Source organism: Musca autumnalis, unplaced genomic scaffold (assembly GCF_047663935.1).
Source record: "Musca autumnalis isolate F117 unplaced genomic scaffold, ASM4766393v1 scaffold_5, whole genome shotgun sequence".
NCBI classification, from domain to species: Eukaryota; Metazoa; Arthropoda; class Insecta; order Diptera; family Muscidae; genus Musca; species Musca autumnalis.
The window spans coordinates 100,876,978-100,903,790 of record NW_027412088.1 but is presented as its reverse complement, the minus strand read 5'-3'; the positions used below and the strand labels follow the sequence as shown (position 1 = coordinate 100,903,790).

General features: G+C 36.4%; 1 protein-coding gene across 1 annotated transcript in view; it reads right to left on the bottom strand.

The window, feature by feature from the left end:
• lms (lateral muscles scarcer) overlaps positions 1-25,970 on the bottom strand; it is a 52,411-nt gene extending 26,441 nt beyond the window's left edge. Inside the window, exon 1 of the mRNA XM_073991054.1 lies at positions 25,873-25,970. Coding sequence (XP_073847155.1) covers positions 25,873-25,882 — 10 coding nt within the window. The 5' untranslated portion in view covers positions 25,883-25,970. The remainder of the gene's footprint in view (positions 1-25,872) is intronic.
• Between the last annotated feature and the right edge of the window lie 843 nt (positions 25,971-26,813).

Sequence of the window (26,813 nt, the reverse complement as noted above, 5' to 3'; positions counted from 1 at the left end):
ATATAGCCCAAATGTTTCGATATTTTTTCGGACAGTTTATAGTCCAAAAAGGCCACGAAATGTTGAAACTCCCTGACTACACAATTTTTAGGTAAAATATTTTGGTTTGTAGCCTGTATTCTATCTGTATAAAAATCTCCACTCATACAGGCTGAGGGTATATCTCTGTCGGCAAACCCCACTAATACTTTTTACTTGTTTTCCAGAAAACAAAACTTATGAATTTTATAAGTTTGCCTGGGCTGTGCCGACAGAAGTGATTAATATTTGGACATAGTCCTTGGAAAGTTGTCATGGAGTCTATAAACATCTACTCCTACAATTACGATAGAAATAAGTCGGAACTACAACCATTGGGGTATCATATGGAGTTTTTTGACTTACACTATGTTTACATTTACGAAATCCACTCGATTTTAGATGTCAATTCCTTTGCGTATACGTCAAATGAAAACACATCTGAAATCGATTGGATTTCATTTGACGTTTGAACAATGGAATTGACAGTTGAAATCGAGTAGATTTCGTAAATGTAAACGTAGTATTAACCTATTTTTCCAGCACTTAGCTTAAATTTTGCAGAGATTTTTTTGAGAGATATTTTTTCGACCATGTTTGTGCAAAGCCCAAATATGAATTTCGTAGTCGCAAACAGTACTGCGAGTGTATTCGGAGTCTATGAGTAGTTGTTTGTATCGCCCGACTCCTGATAAAAATGTTTTCTTTTTCTCTTGTTTGTTTTTCCGAAACTTCATGTAACATCGCGAAATATTCGTCTTAGACCCCACATGTTGTATACCAAAATTCATATCTGGACGAGATAAAGCGATTTTGATATGTGTGTCGGTCCGTCCATTAAAAATTGTAATCAAACTCCAGGCCGCAATTATGGTCCAATCGTCAAAAAAATTTGTATGGAGGTCGGGTTCAGACCAGAATAGACCCCCATAGATTTTGATGATGATTGCAAAATCAGAATTTTTCAGATTTTGTAGCTGCTCTGTAGGTCACAATAATAGTCTGATTGGCGTAAAATTTTAAGTAAAGTTTGAGTTTACGTCAAGGAATTTACCTCGAAGATCCAACCAACACTTTTGGGCTAAATTTGTTAAAATTGTTCATATTATGACTATATCTTTATTGCTGGAAGACTCATTTTACCCACGTAAGTTATATTTAGAAGAGGAACTCTTGACCTTTGCATTGATGCCAAATATGTTGATGTACGTTGTGTGTAATGTAATCATAATCAAGCTACAGGTCGTACTTATAGTTCAATGCCGACAAATTTTTGTACTAGGTAAGAGTTTTGGTCAAGGGCAGTGCCAATAATTATTGACAATGATCGGATAGTATTTAACGTTTAAAATTGACCATAACTGTGTGGAAAAAATATCCAAATTTATTTCTTTTTGGTATGTGTTCAAAATTCTGGGAGCATATTCGGACAAATTACAAAAACAAAACTTGAAAACCAACTCTTGATCTCTCACTTCATGCAAATTAAATCAATGTAGCTAACTTATAACTGTCTAACTTATAAGTGGGTTATTTCTTTATTGTTTCGGTTTGTTTGTAAAGAACTACGTTTACCTTTCATGCCACAAAATAATCTTGATGGAAAAGCTTTCAAAACATTATAGAGGAATTCCTAATTGTTTAAATTGATGCAAATTATTTTGCTGTACGGGTTTTTGAAGTTTTTATAATACTGTTACGGAATTAGGTTTAACTAATCTCCGTGTAGACGTTGTTTTATTCCCCGATACGATTTGTACCAAATAAAACAGGGTTCGTTTTAGATTACGTTTCTACAATGCTTTATTTACTTTATTACACTTATTCGGAACTGACTGTTATAGCTAAGTACACAGCTTTACTTTACTTCTTTACTAGTCGATGTTTACACTTCGGTATAAAATTCACAACTACTCCGTCATTGTCATTTCACCGGTATTTATACCCCAAAGTCTCCCTGTTCTAGAGTCCTCCAGAACACATATGGTAACATCTCGAATCTGTGTAGCGAACACACAGACGCACATTCGCACTAAGCGAACAACCATACTCACATACATACATGGGGGAATACAATTGGACGACAAGCACAGTACCCAGCAAACCAATCGTACCGATATCGTAACGAAATCGGAACAAATTTCGGAGGTTACGTCCGATATCTGATCCGAAATCGTAACGATATCTTAACGAAAGTTGTATGAAGTGGTTGACATAATTTCGGAACGAAATGTCGGAGCGAAATCGGATCGATTTCGGTCAGAATTCGCAACGAAATCGGAAGAAAATCCTTGGGAAATTCGGAATTCGAATTTCTTCCTCCGAATTTTCGTACAGATTTCTGAACGATTTCGGAATAATGTCGTATGAAAATCTGAGGTACCTTCCGAACTTTCGTAAAGGTTTCTGAACAATTTTGGAATAATTTCGTATGATTATCGAAGAAAAAAATGTTTCTGATGCCTCTTTTTTATTGATACATTTTTTTATTGGAAGATTATAATTTCAAAGATATCTAATGATTTTCACTGTTGTTTTCATTTTGTAGTTATAGTAGAACAATGTAAACTTTGTGTACGAATATGTTGAGTCTATCAGCACTATGTTGCATATGTTGCATTTATATTTAAAATATTTAAAAAATGTATATGCGAATTTTATAACCAGCCATTTTGTTTTTCGACAACAAACTAAAATGTTACTTTTTAGATATATACAAAAGGTGGTTGTTGTGCGAAGGGAAAATTTTTTCCGACATATCGATCCGAATTCGTAACGAAATCGGAAGAAAAACATTAGCAAATTCGAAGGGAAATTTACTTCCGAAATTTTCTCCGAAATCGGAACGAAATCTGAACAAATTCCCCTACGAAAAATCGTATAGAAATCGATACGAAATCTGAACGATTTTGCTTCCGAAATTGTTTCGATATGTCGGACATCCGACTATTGGTTTGCTGGGGTAATGACGTAACAACAACAAACAAGTGCAAAGAAGTAACAAACTAAACAATAATTACATGATTATGGCAAAACAAAATAAAAGCACATTAATGAAAGGTAAAGAACATCTAGAATAATGAAGATAATTCTACATGATAATTGTTGTTGTTGCTTAAATAAAGTAACTGAGTAATAAAACTTTAGGTTACAATTCAAATTTTTAAATTAACGGAAATTAAACTAAACTAACTTAAACCTATCAGTTACATTCGTAACATTGCCTCCCGCTTAAGCCTGTTCGTCCCGAATAGGCACAGTTCCCTCTCTGTGGTATGGGCATTTGTAACACTGCCTCCCGCTTAAGCCTATTCCTCATGACCTGGCACAGTTCTCGTTCCATAGCGGGCCAACCGTTCTAGATGTACCACCTTCATCTTTGATCTAGGGCTGTCGCTCTTCTGTATGCGATACACGACGTCATTTATTTTCGTGACTACCTTGTAGGGGCCTTCCCAGTGCGTTTGTAATTTGGGGCATAGTCCTTTTTTCCGTTGTGGGTTAAACAATAGTACCAGTTGCCCTTCTTGGAACCCATCAGTATTTGCCGCTCGATCGTACCTCGCCTTCATGCGGTTGCTGACCATTTTTATCCGATGGCGTACTGCATCGTGGACTTCACTGAAAGAGTTTGGACTGTTTTCATCGTTATCAGTTTCGGGGTTTGGTGTGGCACCGAAGATCAAGTCACCAGGCAGCTTTAATTCATTCCCGAACAAAATCCTGGCTGGGGTTCGAGATGTGGAGTCATGAATGGCCGACCTATAGGCTAGTAGGAATTTTGGAATATGTTCATCCCAGTCTCTTTGGCCGCTATCTACCATCTTTCGTAGATGCTCTTCCAGGGTGCGATTAAATCTTTCCACCATGCCATCTGATTGTGGATGCAGGGGCGTTGTCCTCGTTTTCTTGATTCCGTAGGTGTCACACATTTCTTTGAAGATCGCTGACTCAAAATTTCTTCCTTGATCGGAATGAACCTCGGATGGGACACCATAGCGGCAAATCCAGTTCTTGCTGAACACATCCACTATTGTCTTGGCTTCCTGGTTGGGAATGGCATAAACCTCTGGCCATTTGCTGAAGTAATCCATGACCACTAAGACATACCGGTTCCCAGAGTCGCTTATGGGAAACGGTCCAGCCACATCCATTGCGATTCTTTCAAATTGTGCTCCTGAATTATACTGTTGCATGTGGCCTCGACTCTTCCGGGTTGGACCTTTAGCTCTTATACATCTCTCACAATTGGCAATCCAGTCTGCAATGGATTTCTGACAGCCGACCCAGTAGAACCTCTGCTTTATCTTTTCAGCAGTCTTTGTTACACCAAGGTGTCCTCCACTTGGACCATCGTGAAACTCTGACAAGACATCTTTTATTTTGGAGTCTGGTACGACAATCAAGTTTCGGTGAGTTTTTCCATCGTCGCTCTCCCACTTACGATGTAGGCACCCATCTATTATAAGTAGACTGTTCCACTGGGCCCAATATGATTTCAAAAGGGGGCTTTCGGGCGCTATTTCTTTGCGACTAGGGCGTTCGCCCATTTCCATGGCAGAAATTATTTTGCCTAGGGTGCGATCTTTTCTTTGTTCCGCCGACCAATCCTCGCCGGACTCAACCTGCAGTAGCCGGACATCGATGATACTTGCTTTGCCTTCAGCTTTCGAGCAATGTCTGCATTCAATTTTGCATGGCCGACGAGACAGGGCATCAGCATTACCGTGCTTTCCACCTTTTCTGTGCTCGATACTTAGGTCATAACTCTGAAGCCTTTCGATCCAACGGGCCAATTGACCTTCCGGGTTCTTAAACTGGAGCAGCCATCGCAGAGCGGAATGATCGGTTCTTAGCAGGAAGTGCTGTCCATACAGGTATTTGTGATAGTGTTTGATGCTCTCCACAACTGCCAGTAGCTCTCTCCTCGTCACACAGTAATTCCTCTCAGGCTTTGACAATGTTCGGCTGTAGTACCCGATGACTTTTTCTTGGCCATCTATTTCCTGGGAAAGGACACCACCGATCCCGTATGCACTGGCGTCAGTGTCCAACACAAACTTACCACCGGGTACAGGGTACGCCAAAAGAGGAGCTTTGCAGAGCATGTCTTTGAGTTTTTCGAATGCCTCGTCCTGGTCGTTGCTCCATAGAAATTTCTGCCCTTTTTGAGTCAGTCGGTGTAAGCTTGCGGCAATGTTGGCAAAATTGGGGACAAACCGACGATAATAGGTGCAGAGACCCAGAAAGCTTCGCAGCTCATGGAGGTTTCGAGGCTGCGGCCAGTCTCTGACGGCTTTAATCTTCTCGCTATCCGTCGATATGCCCTCCGTCGTCACATGGTGCCCCAGGAACTTCACCTCTCGCTGGAAGAGGTTACACTTCTTCGGGTTAAGTTTTAGACCCGAAGACGATAGCTGCTGGAGTACATTCCTTAAATTCGTGAGGTGTTCGTCGAAGGTCTGTCCCATGACTATGATGTCATCCAAGTATATAAGGCACGACTTCCACTGCAACCCTTTCAGCACCCGCTCCATCAGCCTTTCAAAGGTGGCCGGGGCGTTGCAGAGCCCGAATGGCATGACATTAAATTGCCAGAGACCGCCGTTAACGCCAAACGCTGTCTTTTCCTTATCTTTTTCGGCTATCTCTACCTGCCAGTAACCACTCTGCAGATCGAGGGTAGAGAACCATGACGTCCCGGCTAAGGTGTCTAGTGTGTCATCGATTCTTGGGAGCGGGTAGCTATCTTTCTTGGTGACATCATTTAGTTTTCTGTAATCCACACAAAATCTGGTACTTCCATCTTTCTTCTTGACCAGTACTACTGGGGAACACCAGGGACTCGACGACGGTTCGATCACACCACTCTCCTCCATTTCGCTTATCAACTTCTGGACTTCGTCCCTTTTTGCCAGTGGAACGCTTCTTGGGGCCTGTTTTATTGGTCTTGCGTCTGCTGTGTTTATTTCATGTTTCACCACCGATGTTCTTCCTTGATGCCCTTTTGTAGACGCAAAGGTAGAGGCATGTTTCCATAATAACTGCTTGGCCTTGTTCTTCTCGGAAGGTGATAAGTTGTGTGTCCACTCTTTGATGTAACCATCGAGGTGCTTCTTTTCCGTGGCTGCTGATTTTTCGGTGTTATTTTCCAAATTGATTACAACTTCGGCTGGTGTACATTGTCCAAAGTCGGAAAATTGGCAAATTTGTTCTTGCTTATCTGACAGGTTCAAAACTCTAACTGGAATCAATCCATCGTCGTTGCTTTTCACCAGGGCATTCGCTATTAAGATGTTACTATTTTTGTTCTCTGCTGGTTCCACCACCCACAATTTCCCGACTCCACAATCTCCATCCATTGGTACCCATATCAATGTTTCGGCACAAGGCGGTATAATCTCTGGATGTTCCATAGTCAGACGTCTAATAGGTGTGTTTTCCTCGTAACCCATATTTAATGGAATTTCCACATTGGACCATGTCATCACAAGTTCTTTCATATCCAGATTAAGACCAAAGGCAATCATAAAATCTGCGCCTATGATAACTTCGTCTACGATATCCGCCACTATAAACTCGTAATCGACCGATTTATTTGCAATAGTAAGTCTCACGGTTATCTTTCCATGTACTGCCGCAGGCTCCCCCGTTGCTGTGCGCAGCCTGACTCCATTTAGTGGCGTTATCTTTCCTTTTGCCAGATCTGATCTGATGATTGACTTTGATGCGCCTGTATCCAAGGTCAGAATTCGCTTGTCGCCATTGATGTAACCAGTTGTTGTAAGGTTGTGGTTTTTCTGCTGTACAATCGCTATGGAGATTGTGGGGCCGTCGTCGATGGGAGCCAGTTCACGCCCCGCTGGACTGGCTCGATTTAGTTTAACGGTGACTCATTTGCAGAACGTTGAGCCACTCTTTTACTTTCTTTTGACGGGGATGGTGACGATGACCTCGATCGCTTGCGCTTCGCTCTACATTCACGCGCAAAATGACCCATTTTGTGACACCTACCCTTGGCCTTAGTTGGTGCTGCCGTATACCTTCCTTGTAATACCCGCTTCATTGCTGCCTCGATCTCGTTAACACGATATTTGGGTTCATCGAACTCGGTATCCAGTTTGCGGACCTTGTGAGTCTGGGGATTGGTGATTATTCTTGCCGTCTCTTGTGTAAGGGCGTACGACACGGTTTCAGCAAATGACGATTTTGGTGACGCATACGTTGCACGTTTGATCTCGGCGTCACGTATACCATTCACAAATGTTTCGATTTTCATACGGTCCAACAATGGATGGTTTTCACCTGGATACGTCATTAGCACCAAACGTTCTACTTCCGTTGCGAAGTCCTGTAAGGTCTCATTTGGCTTCTGTACTCTTCCCCTTAATTCCATTAGGTAGATGTTTTGCTTATGTTCGCCACCGTACTTGCGTTCAAGAGCAGCCATTATATCTCCATAACTGTTTCTAGAAGCGGCGGGAATAGTCTGTATTACCTCAGCAGCACCGCCCTGCAATGCCATAAGTAGTGATACAGCCTTGTCATTGTCGTTCCAAGAATCTCTAGTAGCCACGGTCTCAAACTGTAATTTGAACACATTGAAAGAGGTTGAGCCGTCGAACACAGGAGGCTTGATTTTTAACGTGTTATGAATAGCTCTCACTGGGCCGCCTTTGATTTCCAGTTCCGACATTTTCTTCTCAAGGTTCACAAATTTCTCATCATGGGCCAGAAATTTCTCGTCAACAGACAGAATCTTTTTATCTAACTCTATAATTTGTACCTCCACGTTCTCTACTCTCTTTTCAATCACCATAGTGATGTTCTCGAGTTTCTCGTTAATTGTTCTCGAATTTACTTCTAATTTCTCTTCCATGCCCTTAGCGATTTTTCTAGAGTTCTCTTCTAATTTTTCCTCTAATTTGTCGTCGAATTTGGCAAATCTTTCCTCCAATTTTCTGGAATATTCTTCACTCTTTCTGGAATTTTCCTCCATTTTAGCATCTAATTTCTCCATCATTTTACTGGAATTTTCTTCATTCTTTCTAGACATCTCTTCTAACATCTTACTGTTGTCAGATTTCATTTCCAGCATCATCATAGCCAGCATTGATTTCAAATCGTCACCCCTGGCAGCTACCGACGAAATTTCCTCAACGCTGGATTCGCCCTTTGCCGATAACTCGACTTCCTCCTTACCGTCGAACTCATATTCATCGATGTTCATTCCACGGCGCTCGAACTCTTCCAACAAGCGTTTTTGTAGTTCGGCCTTGTTGCCAGTAGAACACAACTCCAACTTACTTAGCTCCTTCTTCAAGTCTTCCACTCGTAGATCCTTAAACTTCATTGTAGGATGATCGTAATCTCACTGCTGACACCAATTGTTACGGAATTAGGTTTAACTAATCTCCGTGTAGACGTTGTTTTATTCCCCGATACGATTTGTACCAAATAAAACAGGGTTCGTTTTAGATTACGTTTCTACAATGCTTTATTTACTTTATTACACTTATTCGGAACTGACTGTTATAGCTAAGTACACAGCTTTACTTTACTTCTTTACTAGTCGATGTTTACACTTCGGTATAAAATTCACAACTACTCCGTCATTGCCATTTCACCGGTATTTATACCCCAAAGTCTCCCTGTTCTAGAGTCCTCCAGAACACATATGGTAACATCTCGAATCTGTGTAGCGAACACACAGACGCACATTCGCACTAAGCGAACAACCATACTCACATACATACATGGGGGAATACAATTGGACGACAAGCACAGTAATGACGTAACAACAACAAACAAGTGCAAAGAAGTAACAAACTAAACAATAATTACATGATTGTGGCAAAACAAAATAAAAGCACATTAATGAAAGGTAAAGAACATCTAGAATAATGAAGATAATTCTACATGATAATTGTTGTTGTTGCTTAAATAAAGTAACTGAGTAATAAAACTTTAGGTTACAATTCAAATTTTTAAATTAACGGAAATTAAACTAAACTAACTTAAACCTATCAGTTACATTCGTAACAATACATTTGATTAGACGTAATGCAATACAATACCTCGAGCTATTGATCTCTTTCATTGATCGATTCAAAGATGTCAATATTAGCTCTGTTCCTTTACGTTCAAGAATCTTCAAGTTTTACCATTTTTTACTCGAAAAACGTTTCTTTACTTCAGACACAATACAATTCATATGGGAGCATTTTACAACTTTTACTACTTTTGCCGGTTTTACCATTTTCAGAAGTAAAGGAACAGACCAATTATAAGATATGAAAAGTCAATTGTGAAAAATTAACTGTAGAGGGAGTTAACCTCTGTTGCTACGACATCATAGCAACATTCTGTTAAACGAAAACTGTTACTCATTGGAATATTGACAAGAAAAACATTAAAACTCAAGTTTGACGGCATTCGCTTTTGATTTCTTCATTGAATGAACTATAAAAAAAGAAAAGAAATAAATTTCAGCCACAAAACACGACATTAATGTTTTCTGCCGCGAGAAATCAAAAACGATTGGCATTGCTGTTATCAATTCCAGTGAGTTGTGTAGCCATCTGTAACCAAAATGTGGAACTATTAGCATATGTTTTTGGAAAATGCATTTGTTCAGGTCTTTATTGCTATACGTCTTTGATCGATTCGGTTAAAGTCACCAAAAGCTATTTCTAAAGGCCTTTGGTATTTTTTTCTTAACACAATTTTTTAATTTTTTGAAGAAATATATCAGGAATATTGTCAATTATTTCATATTCCATTTCAGAAAAAAAGGATAAATTTTTTTCGCGCTACATCAACGATTTTTGATATGTAGGTTAAGAAAAAAATTCCCAGTACGAATCTGGTCGCGAGCCAATTTTTGGTTGTTGCGGACAAAAGTTATGGCGTTTTTATTTCGCTTTTTAAGAAAGAAAATATTAAAAAAAGGCTAATTATTTTAATGAACACAATTGTTACAAAAAAGTTCTCTCGAATGACTTCAGCGAGTAGATTGCATAATACCTGCAAAATGTTACACAGAATTCGCGGAATGTACAAAAAATTGATAAATTATTGAATATAAGTCTTTTTTTTTCAAAATTAAGGCCCATTTAGTGGTCATAAAATTACATAAAAAATTGTTGTGGATCCAAACTTCACGGCAAATCAAATGAGACTACAATCATACGGATTGGTGTTATAGTTTGGATGTTACAGCCAAAATAAGCACATATTTCGGTCAAAAAAATAATTTTTTGTTAAAAAAAATATTTTTTCACATGCATTATGTAGTGGAAAATATTGTAGAAATTTATAGGAATACTTCCTTCATATTGCTTAAATCTCCCAACAAAATAGACGGATTTTGTTTTATTGACATTCATATTAAAGCTTTCCCATTAGGGAAGCTAATTGGGTTGATGGGGATATATGTCAAAGCTTCTGAAATGGAAATAGAGGTCAAATAACCCATTTTTATTTATATGCATTTTTAAATACGTGTAAATCGCGTAATTATCAAAATCAGTTTGTCCGCATGTGATTTTCATGTACAGTAATACCGTATCTTTTAATTAGAATATAGTTTTCGAAATTTAATTTGGTGGCTAAGATGTAGCATCAGCTGCATCTTTCCATTAAAATACCTATAAAATATCGCTAATTTGCGCAAAGTGCATACAATTTTTGTCCGCATCCGATTTCAATGTCCACCATGAAAATCTACATCGATATATGTATATCTATTTCAAGGCGATCAATTAAGAACCGTGGATGTAGCATCACACACTATTTTTTGGGATAAAATGAATGTAGCTCCCTTATCAGTGAATTTTTCAAATCTCTGTTTCCGCTAAAACGAAGATGCTGCACTAGTTTTTTCATTGCAGTGGAAACGTTCCGCAGAAAACGCGATAAAATACGCGATATTTTCAAAAACAATTTTAGGTGATTTTTCTACTTTGGAATTTCTTGTAACTCCCGTTTTAGTAGATGGATTTTTACGGGGAATGATTTATTAGATCCGGAACGTAAAAACCTAAAATGTGCAATCATGTACGAGGAAATCGAATGACAATTGTAAAAATTAGGCCCGAAAAATATGATTTTTACAAAAATGTTCGCACAAAATTTCCGCATTTGGATGTAGATTTCTATGAAGCTGTGCACACTACATTCACATTAGTCGTATCAAATAACTCAGAATCGCAAGTACTACAACCTGTATATAATTTTTTGAAAAATCTGTTTGCGGAATGAAATTAGAAGAAAATTTCAAAAACCACTGTAAATCTGGCTTCAAAATGTCAGCATCATTTAAAGGTAGAAGCAGTTCAAATTTTGAAAAGTAATACATTAGTGAGATGATCCTTATTTAGTTTGCTTTTACTTTTACTTTGACAGTAAAATCGAGAGAAGTGTGGTTTACTCACAAATCGAGAGAAAACAAAAAAATACATGGTGGCTTCAACCCATTTTTACCCATTTTTTAACATAAATATAGCCACAGCTTCCACCCAAATTATCTTTTAAGGCCAATATTTTTTGCCACGTCCAAAATCATTTCATTTTATCCAAAAATATTTAATTTATATAAAATAGAATCACAAGTCGCGTATTCTAAAAGGGTAAACCTTGGCTTCAGCTATGTTAAATTTTCAAAAATATTGGTGATATATTTATGTAACCAAAACGCTCCATCTGTCCCTTATGAAATAATTAAAATAATACATGACGTGTCGCAATCATACATACATACATACATATGTTCCCACAACAATCTCGAAGGAACAAGGGGGACTTAGCAATCATATAAATAAATTCCGAGGAATACTAAGGACCAGGGGAAGTGGTGTAGGGTATCACATGGTCGGCACCGTTCGTCTATAGCCCTCTTTTACATGTGTAATAATAACTTTTTTCTTAAAAGTCATAGTTTTCTCGTAATCGGGCGTCCGTTTAAACGGACAGTTGCAAAATCCACTACTATTATTTTCTCACAATAGCTGGACAATTTTTGATTGGAAATATTCGATACAAGTCTAATCTGGACTCGATTTGAGTTATTCTTCTTTTTGGAGGTATTTATTTCAATTAACTAATAATTGGTATACAAATTACATTAAAAGGTTTTTGAGATAGATCTTCTTATCAGAATCAGTCCTCGTGGTCAAAAATGTGTTCAATTGAAAACTTAATAAGGCAAAAATAATACAAAACTTTTTTAATGGGAATTTGGCACGATATCTGGATATGTACTTTAAAGAAGAAGAAACGGTGAAAACACAAACAATGTATATCTCCAATCGACATATTCGCGAATGCAATCCCTGTATTCAAACGTGGATCTATTTTGACCACTTTCTGCATGGAGGTTCTCCCATCAACAATATTTCCAAAATTCATATTACAGGCGATATTTTTTTTTTTAAATTAGGCTTATAGTTTCTAAATACTAAAAATCGTTCGATACGAAAACGTGGACCTATATTAGCAATTCTTTGCGGGAATTAGAACCCAAAAAGCCAGATAAGTGCTAATGTGGTTGAAATTTCTGGGATACACCGAAAGGTATATATGGGTAATAGGGTGGGGCGATTTGTGTGGAAGGAAAAAACCTTAATGAGCCCTTCGCGTTTCTGATTCCTGGGATTGAACTGATCAAAAAAGTCCCTCCCGATTTTGACATTAAGTTTTTTATTGACGTTTTTTGGATATTTTGGCATATAACATCCAAACCATTGAGATTTTCGATCCAACACAGAGACAAACATTGTAGCCAAGACAGTAATTGAAAACTCTCTAACACATCGCAAAAGCATTGGAACGCTCCTTCAGGCAATTTTGGCCTTAAGAATGTGCAAACTTTTCGGAAAATGTCGATAAATGACATTGTGCTACAAAATTTGACCCAAAAAATATTCAAGTGTTCTGATGCAAAATTATATCGTGTTGGGATCCATGGACAACGACAATGCCTTTATTGCGTTGGGGTCACTTCGTTTTATTTTTTTATAACGGTAAAAGTAGTGAAAATCTGGGTTTCTTACATTTTCAAATTTAAACGGGCATATCTTATTTTTTCCACAACGGATTTCTTTTGATCCTTCTTCCTTTTAAAGGGGTGAATAATGTTATTATTGTTTTAAATCGGTTAACAAATGGCTAAGTTATAGTGGTTTAGGTCTGAAAAACCCCACAAAAAACCTATAAAGGAATTTCTCATAATTTTCAAAATAAATATTGAACAAAACAAAAAAACATTATATTTTTGAAAATTATGAGATATTCCTTTATAGGTTTTTTGTGGGGTTTTTCAGACATAAACCACTATAACTTAGCCATTTGTTAACCGATTTAAAACAATAATAGCTTATTCAAAAGACATTATTCATCCCTTTAAAAGGAAGAAGGATCACTAGAAATCCGTTGTGAAAAAAAGAAGATATGTCCGTTTAAATTTGAAAATGTAAGAAACCCAGATTTTCACTACTTTTACCGTTATAAAAAAATAAAACGAAGTGACCCAAACGAAATAAAGACATTGTCGTTGTCCATGGATTCCAACACGATATAATTTTGCATCAGAACACTTGAATATTTTTCGGGTCAAATTTTGTAGCACAATGTCATTTATCGACATTTTCCGAAAAGTTTGCACATTCTTAAGGCCAAAACTGCCTGAAGGATCGTTTCAATGCTTTTGCGATGTATTAGAGAGTTTTCAATTATTGTCTTGGCTACAATGTTTGTCTTTGTGTTGGATCGAAAGTCTCAATGGTTTGGCTGTTATATGCCAAAATATCCAAAAAACGTCAATAAAAAACTTAAAGTCAAAATCGGGAGGCTCGATTTTCACTGTAGATGTATGGTCCAGTAGACTTTTTTGCTCAGTTCAACCCCAGGAATCAGAAACGCGAAGGGCCCATTAAGGTTTTCAAATCGCCCCGGCCTAATGGGTAATATTCATTGGAAGGATTTTTTACTTATTGGCAATTATTTTTGACAATTTGGTTTAAAACTTCAAAATACAGGGCGGAACTATTGTAGTACTCCGAACGTGGTCTGATATGGTTAATTTTCAATTCTAAACATCCAAGGACTAATATACTATACTCTGTTCCAAATGTCAAACTTGTATCTAAAATATTGTGAACTATGTATACTCTGTTTCATGTCAATAGCACATTTCAAATTGCTTTTTGTTACTTCAGTTTAGTCAATATCCGTGGAATAGCCTCGGCAAAGTTTATATACCTTGGTTTGTAATTTTATGAAGTATCTTTCATCAGAATGTTTGGCATCGATAACGTACCGTTATAATTTTTTTTTTAATTTTCTTTCAAAAATCCCAAAAGTTATACGGTTTAAATTGTTTCATCGGAATAGCACATTTTTTAATAACTTGAGTAAAATTGTAAATTTTGAATGCTACTGTTACGATTCTTTAAAATTGGAATAAATAAAAACTATTTCAAGTTTAAAACGCTAAAATTGGTCGAACTATGACTTTAATACCGGGGAAATAAGACCTTCTGAAAGCTGTGGACTTTAATTGTCTATAATACGTTAACAATTTGGCATAAATTGACAGCTTCTTCTTAGTTTTATAAAAAACTAAAGAATAACGAAGGAATGAAGAGAGATGGTGCAAAATGAAATTGAAATTCAACTGAAAATTGGGCATATTTGATCGAGAAACTTCAAATTCCTACGACTCCTATTCCATAATATTATATAATATGTATATTCACCATAATTATTTCAAAAACTTTTTGTATCGAGCGTACAACATGTTATTGATACATTAATGTCGAAAAACCCACATACAAATATTTGTTTGTATCCGAAAATAACGAAATTCTGGGTAAACTCGTAAAAAGCTATTTTGAGCTATATCTCAAGAACAAGAGCTGATGGAGAAAAACCGAGATCGGATTTGAAAATAACACGCCGATTTCAGTTAGAAACATAAAAATTTCGGTTGAAACATTGAACTTTTCCAATTTTGTTGAGCAGTGTTATCAGTCAGTTAGTCAGTCCGCCATCAGAAGTATAGATGATGTTTACTTTTATATATCTTGATCTTCACGGATCCACACAAAATATTATTGGAAATATAGGAAAATGTCTACAGATCTCGCAAAAGTTGGTGTCATCTGATTATGGTTACACTACGAACAATTAAGACTGATGTACGTAGTAGGCCGGGCGATTTGAAACCCTTAATGGACGCGTCACATTTCTGATTCCTGGGATTGTACTGAAAATCGAATATCTAGTAGTTTTGGCCTTGTGGATAAAAAACTTCAAGTCAATATCGGGAGGCTCGATTTTCACCGTAGACATATCGACACCTCCAAATAATAGTATGCTAAGTCAAAAAAGTGAGTTTTGCAGGAGAAGCTCTCAAAGTGTGGAAATTTTTTTGAACTTCAGTACTATGCTAAGTCAATATTTGTTTATAACTTCTGTTCGGATTGACCGATCATTATCAAAATTTGACAGAATTTAAGTTAAAGGACGTTCGACACCTCCAAATAATAGTTTGTTAATTCTGAGCAGTGAGTTTTGCAGGAAAAGCTCTAAAAGTTTGGAAATTTCGTTGACCTTCAGTACTATGCTAAGTAAATATTTGTTTATAACTTCTGTTCGGATTGTCCGATTATTACCAAAATTTGACAGAATTTAAGTTAAAGGACGTTAAATATAAAAATGTAAAGAACTTGAAAACATGCTTAATCGACTTAGCATACTATTGTTTGGAGGCGTCGATATGATCTAGTAGACTTTTTTGCTCAGTACAATCGCAGGAATGAGAAACGCGACGTTCCCGTTAAGGGGTTTTCCTTCTATATAAATCGCCTCGGCCTAGTATGTATACTGTAACTGATCTGGCCACGCTCATCAACATAATTGATATTATTGGGAAGAGCTCCCCTTCCAAATATATCTAACTTGGTCAGATGTGTATTCCTGTAGATAAAATATTGGGTGTTAATTAAAACTCTTCACACAACAGTTTGGCCATTTAACACTCTTAATATTATATACTCATTTTTTAATCATTTTGAATTGCAAGATTTATCTTTGTCATAAACTCAAACTTTAATAGTCCGATCGGACTATTATTGCGACCTACATACAGCACAGCAAAAAATACGAAACAACCTAATTAAACTCTTTCCACATTGTTTAGCATAAAAACTGTGGACTTCGATTTTTAGTCTTCTTGACGCAAATCGATTATCTCGAATGTCGACTGGCGTATTTCAATGCGCCAAATATTATTCCATTGAGGTAAATTTAATAACAAAACTAAGTTTGTAAAATTTTCCAAAAAAAGTTTATTCAAGGAAATACCCAACCAAATACAAAACCAATAATTTCTCATTAAATGGAAGATTATCCTGCAGGAAAACAACAACAAAAAGAAAACAAACACTCATAACTTATTTTGCACTCGGGATTCAAGTAGATGAAATGATGCGAAACCCTGTCATAAAGGCAACATAATCACCAGACGGACACTCAACTAAGGAGTGAAGTGGTGGGTGAGAGAGTGTGTGCAAGTATTTTGAGCTACATATGTAAGGGTATCCCTGGTTCACATTTGAATATGGCATAATTAATACTTGTTCATGTATCTTCATTATAAATCATCACCATTTCAAGTGTTTGTCACCAGAATCGTATAAATCACGTGACTCGTGTGTATGTCCATGAAGTTCGTCCCTTTTTTAGTTTCTTTTTGCTTTCAGATGGTGTTCGTTCTTGTGTGTGGAATTGAAGTTAATGATCTGTTTTTTCTGTTTTAGTTCATAAAAAGAGAGAGATGCCACCAAATTCGGAAAGGAGAAGAATTTGGGGTAATGGTTTCTTACTAAATGGGATTTATTTGATAAAATTCGATTCTTCTTCAGAACCTAAAAAAAAAAATTGTAGTCAAAAATTTGTTTTCAGTATCTGAGACCTGTTTTCCATCTTTAAAGCTGCGATTTTCTTGCAAGCTAACATTTTAAAGAATTTTTTCAGTGGTTAAAACTTTGTCATCTTCTGTGGAAGAACGTTTTTGCAGTTGGAATTAGAATCAATTTCATCAATTTAGCTTTGAATTCATCTATCAGAAGTAATTGGCAGAATTTATATATTATTGTTATTATTATTATTGTTATTATTATTATTATTATTTTTATTATTATTATTATTATTATTATTATTATTATTATTATTATTATTATTATTATTATTATTATTATTATTAATATTATTATTTTTATTATTTTCAATTTCCAATCATTATCTATGAAGTGGGAGTTATTAATATTCAAAAAGATTGTCCCATCCTATCGACACATCTGGCATCACTATTTCATTATTCATTTTTTATGCGCTGGGAAAAATATGCAGTCATAGTCATTAATTATTTTTTGTACACATTTAACACAAATCTTCCAACCACTAGTATCCCCCGAAAATTCAGTTTCAATACAATATTTTATTTTTTTAATTTTTAAGGTGAACAAAATTTCGAAACATCTGTATTTGCTTCATTTCATAATAATGCACGTATTTTTCCTGTGTTGCTGCTCGAAAGAACATTCCCTAAAATATTGTTTTCTAAAAGGTACCGCCCTCAACATTTAAAATCTTCAAAATCAGACATAATAGCACATTCTAAACTAAAACCAAACACTTCAGATGTTGGTATCTCAGATGTCAACAACATCCATGAAGTGAAACAATATTAGGTAATTTAAGCAACAAACTCTTAACTGATGTTGTTGTAGTTGTGGTTGCATCCACATTGAGTGGCTGTGATGTCCATTGACCTCTTTCTTCTTTCGATGTTTTGGGTTATGTTTTCGAATGATGTATTGGGACTTGCATTTCCAACTTTGACTAATTAGTTTGTTGGCGTTAAAGGGTGTAATTGGAGATGCGAACGTTCTCATTTCAATTTGTAGACATTGTGGTGGGTGAATGGGTTTCTGAAAAATTGTTTGATTTCTTAAAATATTGCCTAGGACTTGGACAAATTGCTGTGGTTATATGGAAATTGGAGAATGTGGGTTGTGGGGACGCATAAGTTTTGTAAAAGAAAGTACAAAGAAAGGAATGTAGATATAGACGTTCTCAAAGCAGTAGTATAAGAGTAATTTAGGGATAATTAAGTTTATAGCTCTAATCATGAAAACATTTCTCCGTGGATTTATAAAGTATGTACAGATGTATGTTAATATATAATATGGGAGTCAAAATAAACTTTACACCTTTCATTAATTTTAAAACTGCATTATAATACTAAAATAGGAATATGTTAAATATAAATACACTTAAGTGTTTAATAGTTGGTCAAAATCGAGAAAGATGTTTAATTAGAAAATAAATGATTAGATTAGAGAGACAGAGAGAGTATTTGGTTTTTGGATTTTTACCAAGGCAGAGAAGACTACAGTTTCGGATCCCGCCACATAGTATTATCAGTTCCCTGGTTATACCCTATACAACAGTGTGGAAAGGGTATTAAACTTTTTTTCCCAAATACATGTACACCCAGAAATATTCGCGTTTTGGTGTATACCAATTTCAATATTTCGACAAGATAATGCGATCATGATATGGGTGTCCCTTCGAAATTATTTACCCATCGTCACGATTTTTTCCGACTAAAATAGATACCTACAGTTATTCGTGATGATCGTAAAATATTAAGGGAGTGAAATGGACCAAAAACATAACAATGTGCTTCACGAAAATTATTCCAGGGTTCTGATGCACCATAATATACACATATTTGTCATACCATTTGTAACACATCAAAATATTCGTGTCTCCTATAATGTGTATATATTCTTGATCAGCATAAAATTCTAAGCCGATATAACCATGTTCGTCGGTCTGCTGAATGTTTGGTATTGAGGATGTGCTTTATCGGTTCACGTTTTGATATAGCCCCCATAGACGGTACCTCTCGATTTTCGGTATTTTGAAGGTTGGGGTCTCAATACCTTACCGAAATGGCTGAAGTTCAGTATTTAGTCATCGTTGGGGCTACGAAACTTTCTCCCAATTTTCGGTATTTTTAAGGTTTTCTACCCGAAATGGGTGGAATTGGGTAATTGGTCTTTCTTGGGGCTACAAAACATTGCTCCAGAAATTTTTCAGTATGGGTCTACGTTTTAATATAGCCATCATAGGAAAGTTCCCCACGATATTCGATATTTTGAAGGTTTTAGCTGTATTATCTTACCGAAATGGCATTAATTTGATATTTTGGGTCTACAAAATGTGTCATTTTGATCTAGCCTCATAGAACGGTAACGCCGATTTACGGTATTTTCAAGGTTTAAACGCATTATCCTAGAGGAATAGGTAAAATTCGGTACATAGTCTTCCTACGGAGAATTGTCGATAGCCCTCATAGAAGAAGTATTGTGGATTCTGTGGAAGGTACAACGATACCGCTTGATGTCACTGTAGCGACTGTACTTCGTATTTCGGATTCTCAATGGGTAGAAAACCTCCACACAGAAGATGATCAATATAGGTTCATCTTTCAATATATTGCCAATACGGAGGTACCTCTAGATTTTACGTAGATTGAAGGTAGTACACTAGACCGACCCAAAAAAGGAAACATTTTTTGATTGGAATTCCTACCCCCTAATTTTTCCATTTAACCCAAAAACATGGGAGACCCTATCTATATATATAAAAATGGTGTAAAAAATGTATAGTAATTCATAAAATGAGAACGGCTAGGCCGATTTCTGTTAAATTTTTTGTCAGTTATTCGTATTTTCGAGGAGAAGGTCTTTACGGAAGAAAATTTTGGAAAATCTCTCTGGAAAAGTCGGAAAATTGGAAAAATCGAAAATTGAATTTTTGTATGAAATTTTATTCCTTAATAGCGAGACGAAGTTCGCCGGGTCCGCTAGTAATGTATATATATTCTTGATGATCATAAAATTCTAAGCCGATGTAACCATGTCCGTCTGTCTGCTAAATGTTTGATATTGTAAATGTGCTATATCGGTTCACGTTTTGATATAGCCCCCATAAACGGTACCTCCCGATTTTCGGTATTTTGAAGGTTGGGCCTCACCGCAATGGCTGAAACTCCGTATTTAGTCATCTTTTGGGCTACGAAACTATTGGTGTAAACTGTGCCATTTCAGTTGACGTTCGCACCTCGTACAAAAGGCTGTATCCTTGTCTAAACCTCTTTTGATACTGAACGGTTTAGACTTGAGGACCGGGTATCAGCTGATGTCATCTTACAATGCCGAATGAGCTTTTCGGGGATACCAAATTCAGACACGGCTTGAAATCACTTTGAACGTAAGGGTCTGTCGAAGGCTGCTCTATAATCGACAAAAAGGTGGTAGGTGTCGATCTGCATCTCTTGCATCTGTTCCAGGATTTGCCGCAGGGTAAATACTCGTATCTGGTCAATGGCGGACTGCGAGGTCTAAAGCCGCATTGATATGACCCAATTATTTTGTTGACCATCGGCTTTAGTCGTTCGTCCCTGTCACTATCTTATACGCAATGTGGAGCAGACTTATGGCCCTATAATTAGAGCACATAGTCTATCTCCTTTCTTGGTCTCTGGTATCCAAGTATTGGAGTGTTTGCATGGAGTGGGCGATACTTTGCCACTGCGTTGATATGTTATCGGGACGAAGAGTGCTTTGGTTAAGCAATTAGGCCAGATGAGTGGAATATGATGTGCCTACTTGTTGTGATTGCAGTTTACCGATGTCGAATTTCCTGTTTTGTCTGTTCGTAATTTATTTCCTACGTTCAATCGAGCCTTTCCTGCAACAATTATGTATTTTTATCCGAGTCTATGTTTGTTTCTCCGAACGATTGATGAATGATTTCCATCTATCTCTTGAATTTCGAGATGCTTAAATGTGATATTGCTAACTGCCACGTTTTTTGCCGTTTAGAAGAAAGATATGACTCTTATCCTACCCATGACATTTAAAATAATTATGAGGCTGGTAGACTGCCTCATTCCATTGTCAGATATTTCACTGTGGAGACGGTTTGGACAAAGATATTCTCCTTTCAAATTTTGACATCGCATAAAATTATTTACATGTCATGGGCAGGATAAGAGACATATCTTTCTTCTAAGCGTTCGTAAAATACTTGGGGATTTCTGAGTGAAATCGGACACTTTTACAAAAAGTGGTTTTTGGGTGCCACCGTGGTGCAATGGTATGCACGCCCGCCTTGCACGCAGAAGGTCGGGGGTTCGATTCCCCGGCCAGGCAACATCAAACATTTTTCAACGGTGGCAAAATACCCCTCAGTAATGTTGGCGACATTTCCTGAGTATTTCAGCATTGAAAAACTTCTCCATAAGTGGTGTCTTAAGACACGCCGTTCGGACTCGGCGATAAACAGTAGGTCCCACATCATTGAGCTAAATATGAATCGGGGTGCACTAATTGATATGAGAGAAGTCTCCCTTGTCCCGTATGAGATGTTGTGGAACAATGTTTTTTTTTTTTGGTTTTTGATTTCCATTATTTTCTGGTGTGTTAATGCTGCTTCAAATTTTTTTGACTAAACTACATCCAATGTAATATTCATAACTCCTTTAATATTGGTCCAATTTGAAAAAAATATTTTTTGTATTCTTTGTTGTTTTGTCAGTTATTTAACAAAAAATAGAAAAAAATTTGCACACAAGACATTTTCGCGGTTCAAAATTTAAAATAAATTTTTATCATTGTACTCTTCGATTTTGTTTAAAATTCAATTACAAAATTTTAAGTCCTAACTGGTAGTGGGATTCGAATGATTATTTTTTCCAAATTTTTTAAAATTTGTAAAGAATTTTGAAATATGAAAATATACTGAAATGCTTTGCAGAAATATACTGAAATGCTCTGCAAAGCATTTCAGTATATTTTCATATTTCAAAATTCTTTACAAATTTTAAAAAATTTGGAAAAAATAATCATTCGAATCCCACTACCAGTTAGGACTTAAAATTTTGTAATTGAATTTTAAACAAAATCGAAGAGTACAATGATACAAGAAAATAATGGGAATCAAAAACCACTTTTTGAAAAATTGTCAGATTTCACTCAGAAATTCCCACATATATCTTTAAAGTGTTCGTCCTTATCTTCAATAGAAGCATGACCGCAAATAAAACTGATGTTGAAAAAGTTAGCTTTTATCCGAATTGTAGTAAGTCTTTCATTCACTGGGGTGAAGCTGGAAACGTGATATTTTAACCTCCGACCAACTACAAATCCACAACCCAACTCATGCTTTGTGTCATGGCAGCTATAATACAGTGCGTCACCTTTAGGCGTTGTTGTGACTTTTTTCCCAATCCACCGTATTTCTTGTATGGCAGTAATATCGGCATTGTATTTGTCAAGTATATCTGCCAATGAGTAAACAGCATCTTCTCTATAAAGAGTGCGAACATTCAAGGTGCAGATGCGCAGAGAATGGTCCTTAAAACGTTTGCTGCGATCGCAACCTCGTCATTTCGGCTGAAATTGGACTGATTTGGTTCCCAGTGGTCAAAAACTTTAAGGATGCGCCGTGGTCAAAAAAATGGACCACCACAAATTAAAGACATATGTAGGCACTTTCGTAGTAAAAACAAGTAAGCCAAGACTATAGTCGGACGGGGCCGACCATGCGATACCCTACACCACAACCTGTAGGAATTAGCTATGTGCAACCGCCTTGCACGCTGAATGTCCGGGTTCGATTCCCATCAAATTGTCAATGGTGGCAAAATACCCATTAGTAATGTTGGCGATATTTCCTGATTATTTCAGCAAAAAAACGTCTCTACAAGTGGCAACTTAGGACACGCCCTTCGGACTCGGCGATAAAAACTAGGTCACATATCAATAACATAATATGAATCCATTGATATAAGAGAATCCTCCCTTGTCTTAACTGGGATGTTTGTGGAAAAATATATAAATTATACATTTCTAAATAATATTGAAAAAATTAACTTTGAATGTCAGGCTCCTCTTTGGAATACACCTACAATAAATACATATATACCACGCAATTTGGTATATTTGATAATTGGGAAAATTGGGAGTTGATTGAAGATCTATCGTCCAAAATTGTGCACTTGTACCTCACATATGCTTCGAAAATAGTTCATTGTGGGCATATATTGTAATATCTAAAATATATTTTATACCGGTAGAAATAACTAACAATGAATAGAAATTCAAAAATTTTGCATGCAAACAAATTTATAAATCTCAAAATTATTCATATTCAATTATACAGCAAAGAAGATAGTATAAGCCAGCTGCGCTAACGGAGACATACCTTCAGCTTCTAAAAATACATTTATTTTGTAACACGAATTTGCTTCAAAATACGTGGAATCTGTAGGTATCGTAATAGGGGGCTAAACCAAATCAATTTTAGTAAGCTAAATTCTAAGTTTTGGAAATATTTGAGAATTTTTTTTCAGATTTGTAATTTTAGGAGCCGTCAGGGGTTTTTGGATCTTCTGGACTATTATCTCAGGAAGTATGACTTACCCCGGGAAAAGGACCAGAATACGGATCGTAAAAAGAACCTTCTTCAAAAAAAAAAAATAAAATAATAAAATAAAATAATAATCAAATAGATCTGATACGGGTCCTCAAACTGCACTTTTCCCAAATGTTGTGTGGGAGGTACTCGAAGGACGGACCGATGTTATCCATATTCCGATCTGACACATGACTGGATGAAATAATACGATGTGTAAAGTTTCGACCAATCAGAAAATCCCCGTGAGAGTTAGCTTGCGGATTTGCGGCGCAAGTACAATCTGCTGAAAAAATTCAAAACGATTGGAGGGAACTCTTAAATTTCTTTTTTCCGAATTTTGTGTGGGAGATATAGTCTTATCCGATCTATATCTGGAAGGAATAATAATATACGGAAAGTTTGGAGCAAATCGATTGTTCACTTCGCCAGTTATCGTTTACACAAATTTTCGAAAACAATTTTGAACTTTTTTGGGGGAGGTGTGGACCGACATAGCCTACATTCGAACTTGAACAAAGTTTGGGCAAAATATTACGTTGTATAAAATTAGCTTCTAATCCAGCCAGCTAGACATTAAGAGAGACAGATGAACGGACAGCGCTAAATAGACTCCAAATTGTCTGAAACGAATTTCGTCCAAATATACTTGGGGTCTAAAACCAATATTTGGATGAGACACATCTTTACCCTAAATCCTGAGGTATAAAATAGGTGGCGAGGCGACCCCATGTTGCAATATTTGTATAAAAATCCAATTTGACAACTAACTGAAAATTTCTCTGTCATGATAGAGACAATTTGTAGCATGGGAGGAAATTGCACTTCTCTACACAAAACACATTATATATCAGGCAGTAGGTGCATTATCTAGCAGACACATTATTGCAATTTGCATCAGGGGAAAGATCAGTAGTTATTTTGTCATATGTGTCCAGGAATTAAAATATGGACCAAAAATAAAATTTGTATATTTTTCATACAAAAGTAATGGTCTATGTCAACCGCTAAATAATATCAGATAATCATGCAAAATTTCGTGACTATTGATCTATAATTGCGACCTCTAGCGGGTTTATGATTACACTACAAACAAAAAACTGGATATATTAGGCTATAACTCTGTTATCTGATCACGTACATCAACATAATTGACATCAATTGAAAGGTCAAGAGATCGTCTTCCAAATATAACTCACGAGTGGGGAAGGTGTCTTTCAGGAACAAAGATATAAGCTGTTTATTAAAAATTTTCACAATTTTCACACAAAAGTTGTGGTCCATTTAACCCTCTAAATATTATCTGATCGCCATCTCAAATTGCAGGCATCTTCTTTGTCATATACTCTTATCTTATTTAAAATTTCGAGGCGATCGGACTATTAATGCGACCTACAGAGCAGCTACAAAATCTGATAAAAATTATGTTTTTGGTCCATTTCACCCGCTAAACATTTCACGATCATCACCAATTAAAATAGCGATCTATTCTGATGTGAAACCGACCTCCATACCAAATTTCGTGACGATCGGTCCATAATTGCGGGCTGGAGATTGATTACAATTTATAATTGACAGACGGACACACATCTCAAAATCGCTTTATCTCGCCGAGATATGAAGATTGGTATACCACATTGGGGGTCTCCGACGGATATTTCGCGGTGTTACATGAATTTTTCCAAAACAAACTTATAATACCCTTTTCACATAGTGGTGTAGGGTATAAAAATAATTATTATATTTTAGTTCAGAATATATCATGGTGCATTGATTACGCCACACACTACTTTCAGTAATATCCTGTATGCGATGGGAATTAGATTTTGTGAACGGGGCATATATATTTTTTCTTCAAATCATTGGTTATGTGTTCTTCTAAATAGATGCTGCTAACCACTTGATGAATATATCTTATCCGTGTGTCGACTCCTGTCTATGTTGCCTTTGTCTTTGCTTTGCCCATATTCACTCTATTGGGCATGTGGCCTCTTTGTTCGCAAAGGAATATACCCCTACTTCATACTCCTGGTTGTATCATGATAGATAAACAATAATTTTTCTTGTGCTGATGGGGCAAGCCGAGCGGATTATGCTATTTGCTGCGTTTGCTTATTAGTTCGTACTCATAAGTACTTACTGTCTAGAAATACATCAGAATTTCCATCCTGAAAAATGCTAATTATATGACCTCTTTGTAATTCCTTAAAGAATCTTAATATGACACTTAAATCATAAATTCATTCAGAACAACAACAAGAACAACAAAACCAAAAAGAAATATACAATCGTGTTACGCACCGTCCAACATAATTTCTTAACAGAAAATCATAATTTTATTTTCTTCTCCATCAACATTCACCCCACCTCCACGTGAAAATAAAAAAACTTTGCTTTCCAAACAAACGACTGTTAAGCAGTCTCCTTAGCCGAGCTGCTGATCATTGTCATTCATTCATGTTTTCAGATGTCTTCATTTCTCAGAAATGAGGCAGGCAGTACTGGCAGACAGAATCATCTCGCCGACGACAGTTTTAGGCCTATGGAAAACGACTCCCGAAAAAATGATCTGCTTTGCTCCGCTGTATGAATAATGACGTTGCGGCAACAAGGCCATAAATTACAACCAATTATCAAATTAGATATTAACAAAAACATACAGTTTTAATTATGGTATTTGTGTTTTATAAACGTTTCATTTCGTTCGATTTGATGATGCTCAACGCTGCTCATTGGAGGAAGGAAGGGTGAAACGATTCTTTTGAATTTCATTGAAAATATTTTTCAGTTACATATTTATTCGGTGGAAATGCATCGCTGAGTTTCCGGAATTGCTGTGGGTTGCTTGAGTGGATATTGGCTTCAGGAACTTGAAGTAAGGACATGTGAATTGTTTATTACATCGAAATAATGGTCGTATTCCCACATTTACCAAAATGAATGCCTCGTCGAGCTGAGCAGTCCCACGTGACAATAAAATGATAATATCACAGAAGAAGTGCAGTTCAATTCAATTTTATTGTCAGTCTTCTTTTTATAGAACAAAATTGAAAACATTTAAATGCTTATATTTGGCGCTTAAATAGCTAATGTCTCTATTATTTAAAGGTTTCACTGGTCAAATACAATTTTCATCGCATTTGTTTAAAGCACACCTCTTTCCACACTGACGCCACAATCACTAGATTCTTAATCGTTTGCATTGAAAAAACCTCAATTTCAATGCAATTAGTGTTCGCTTA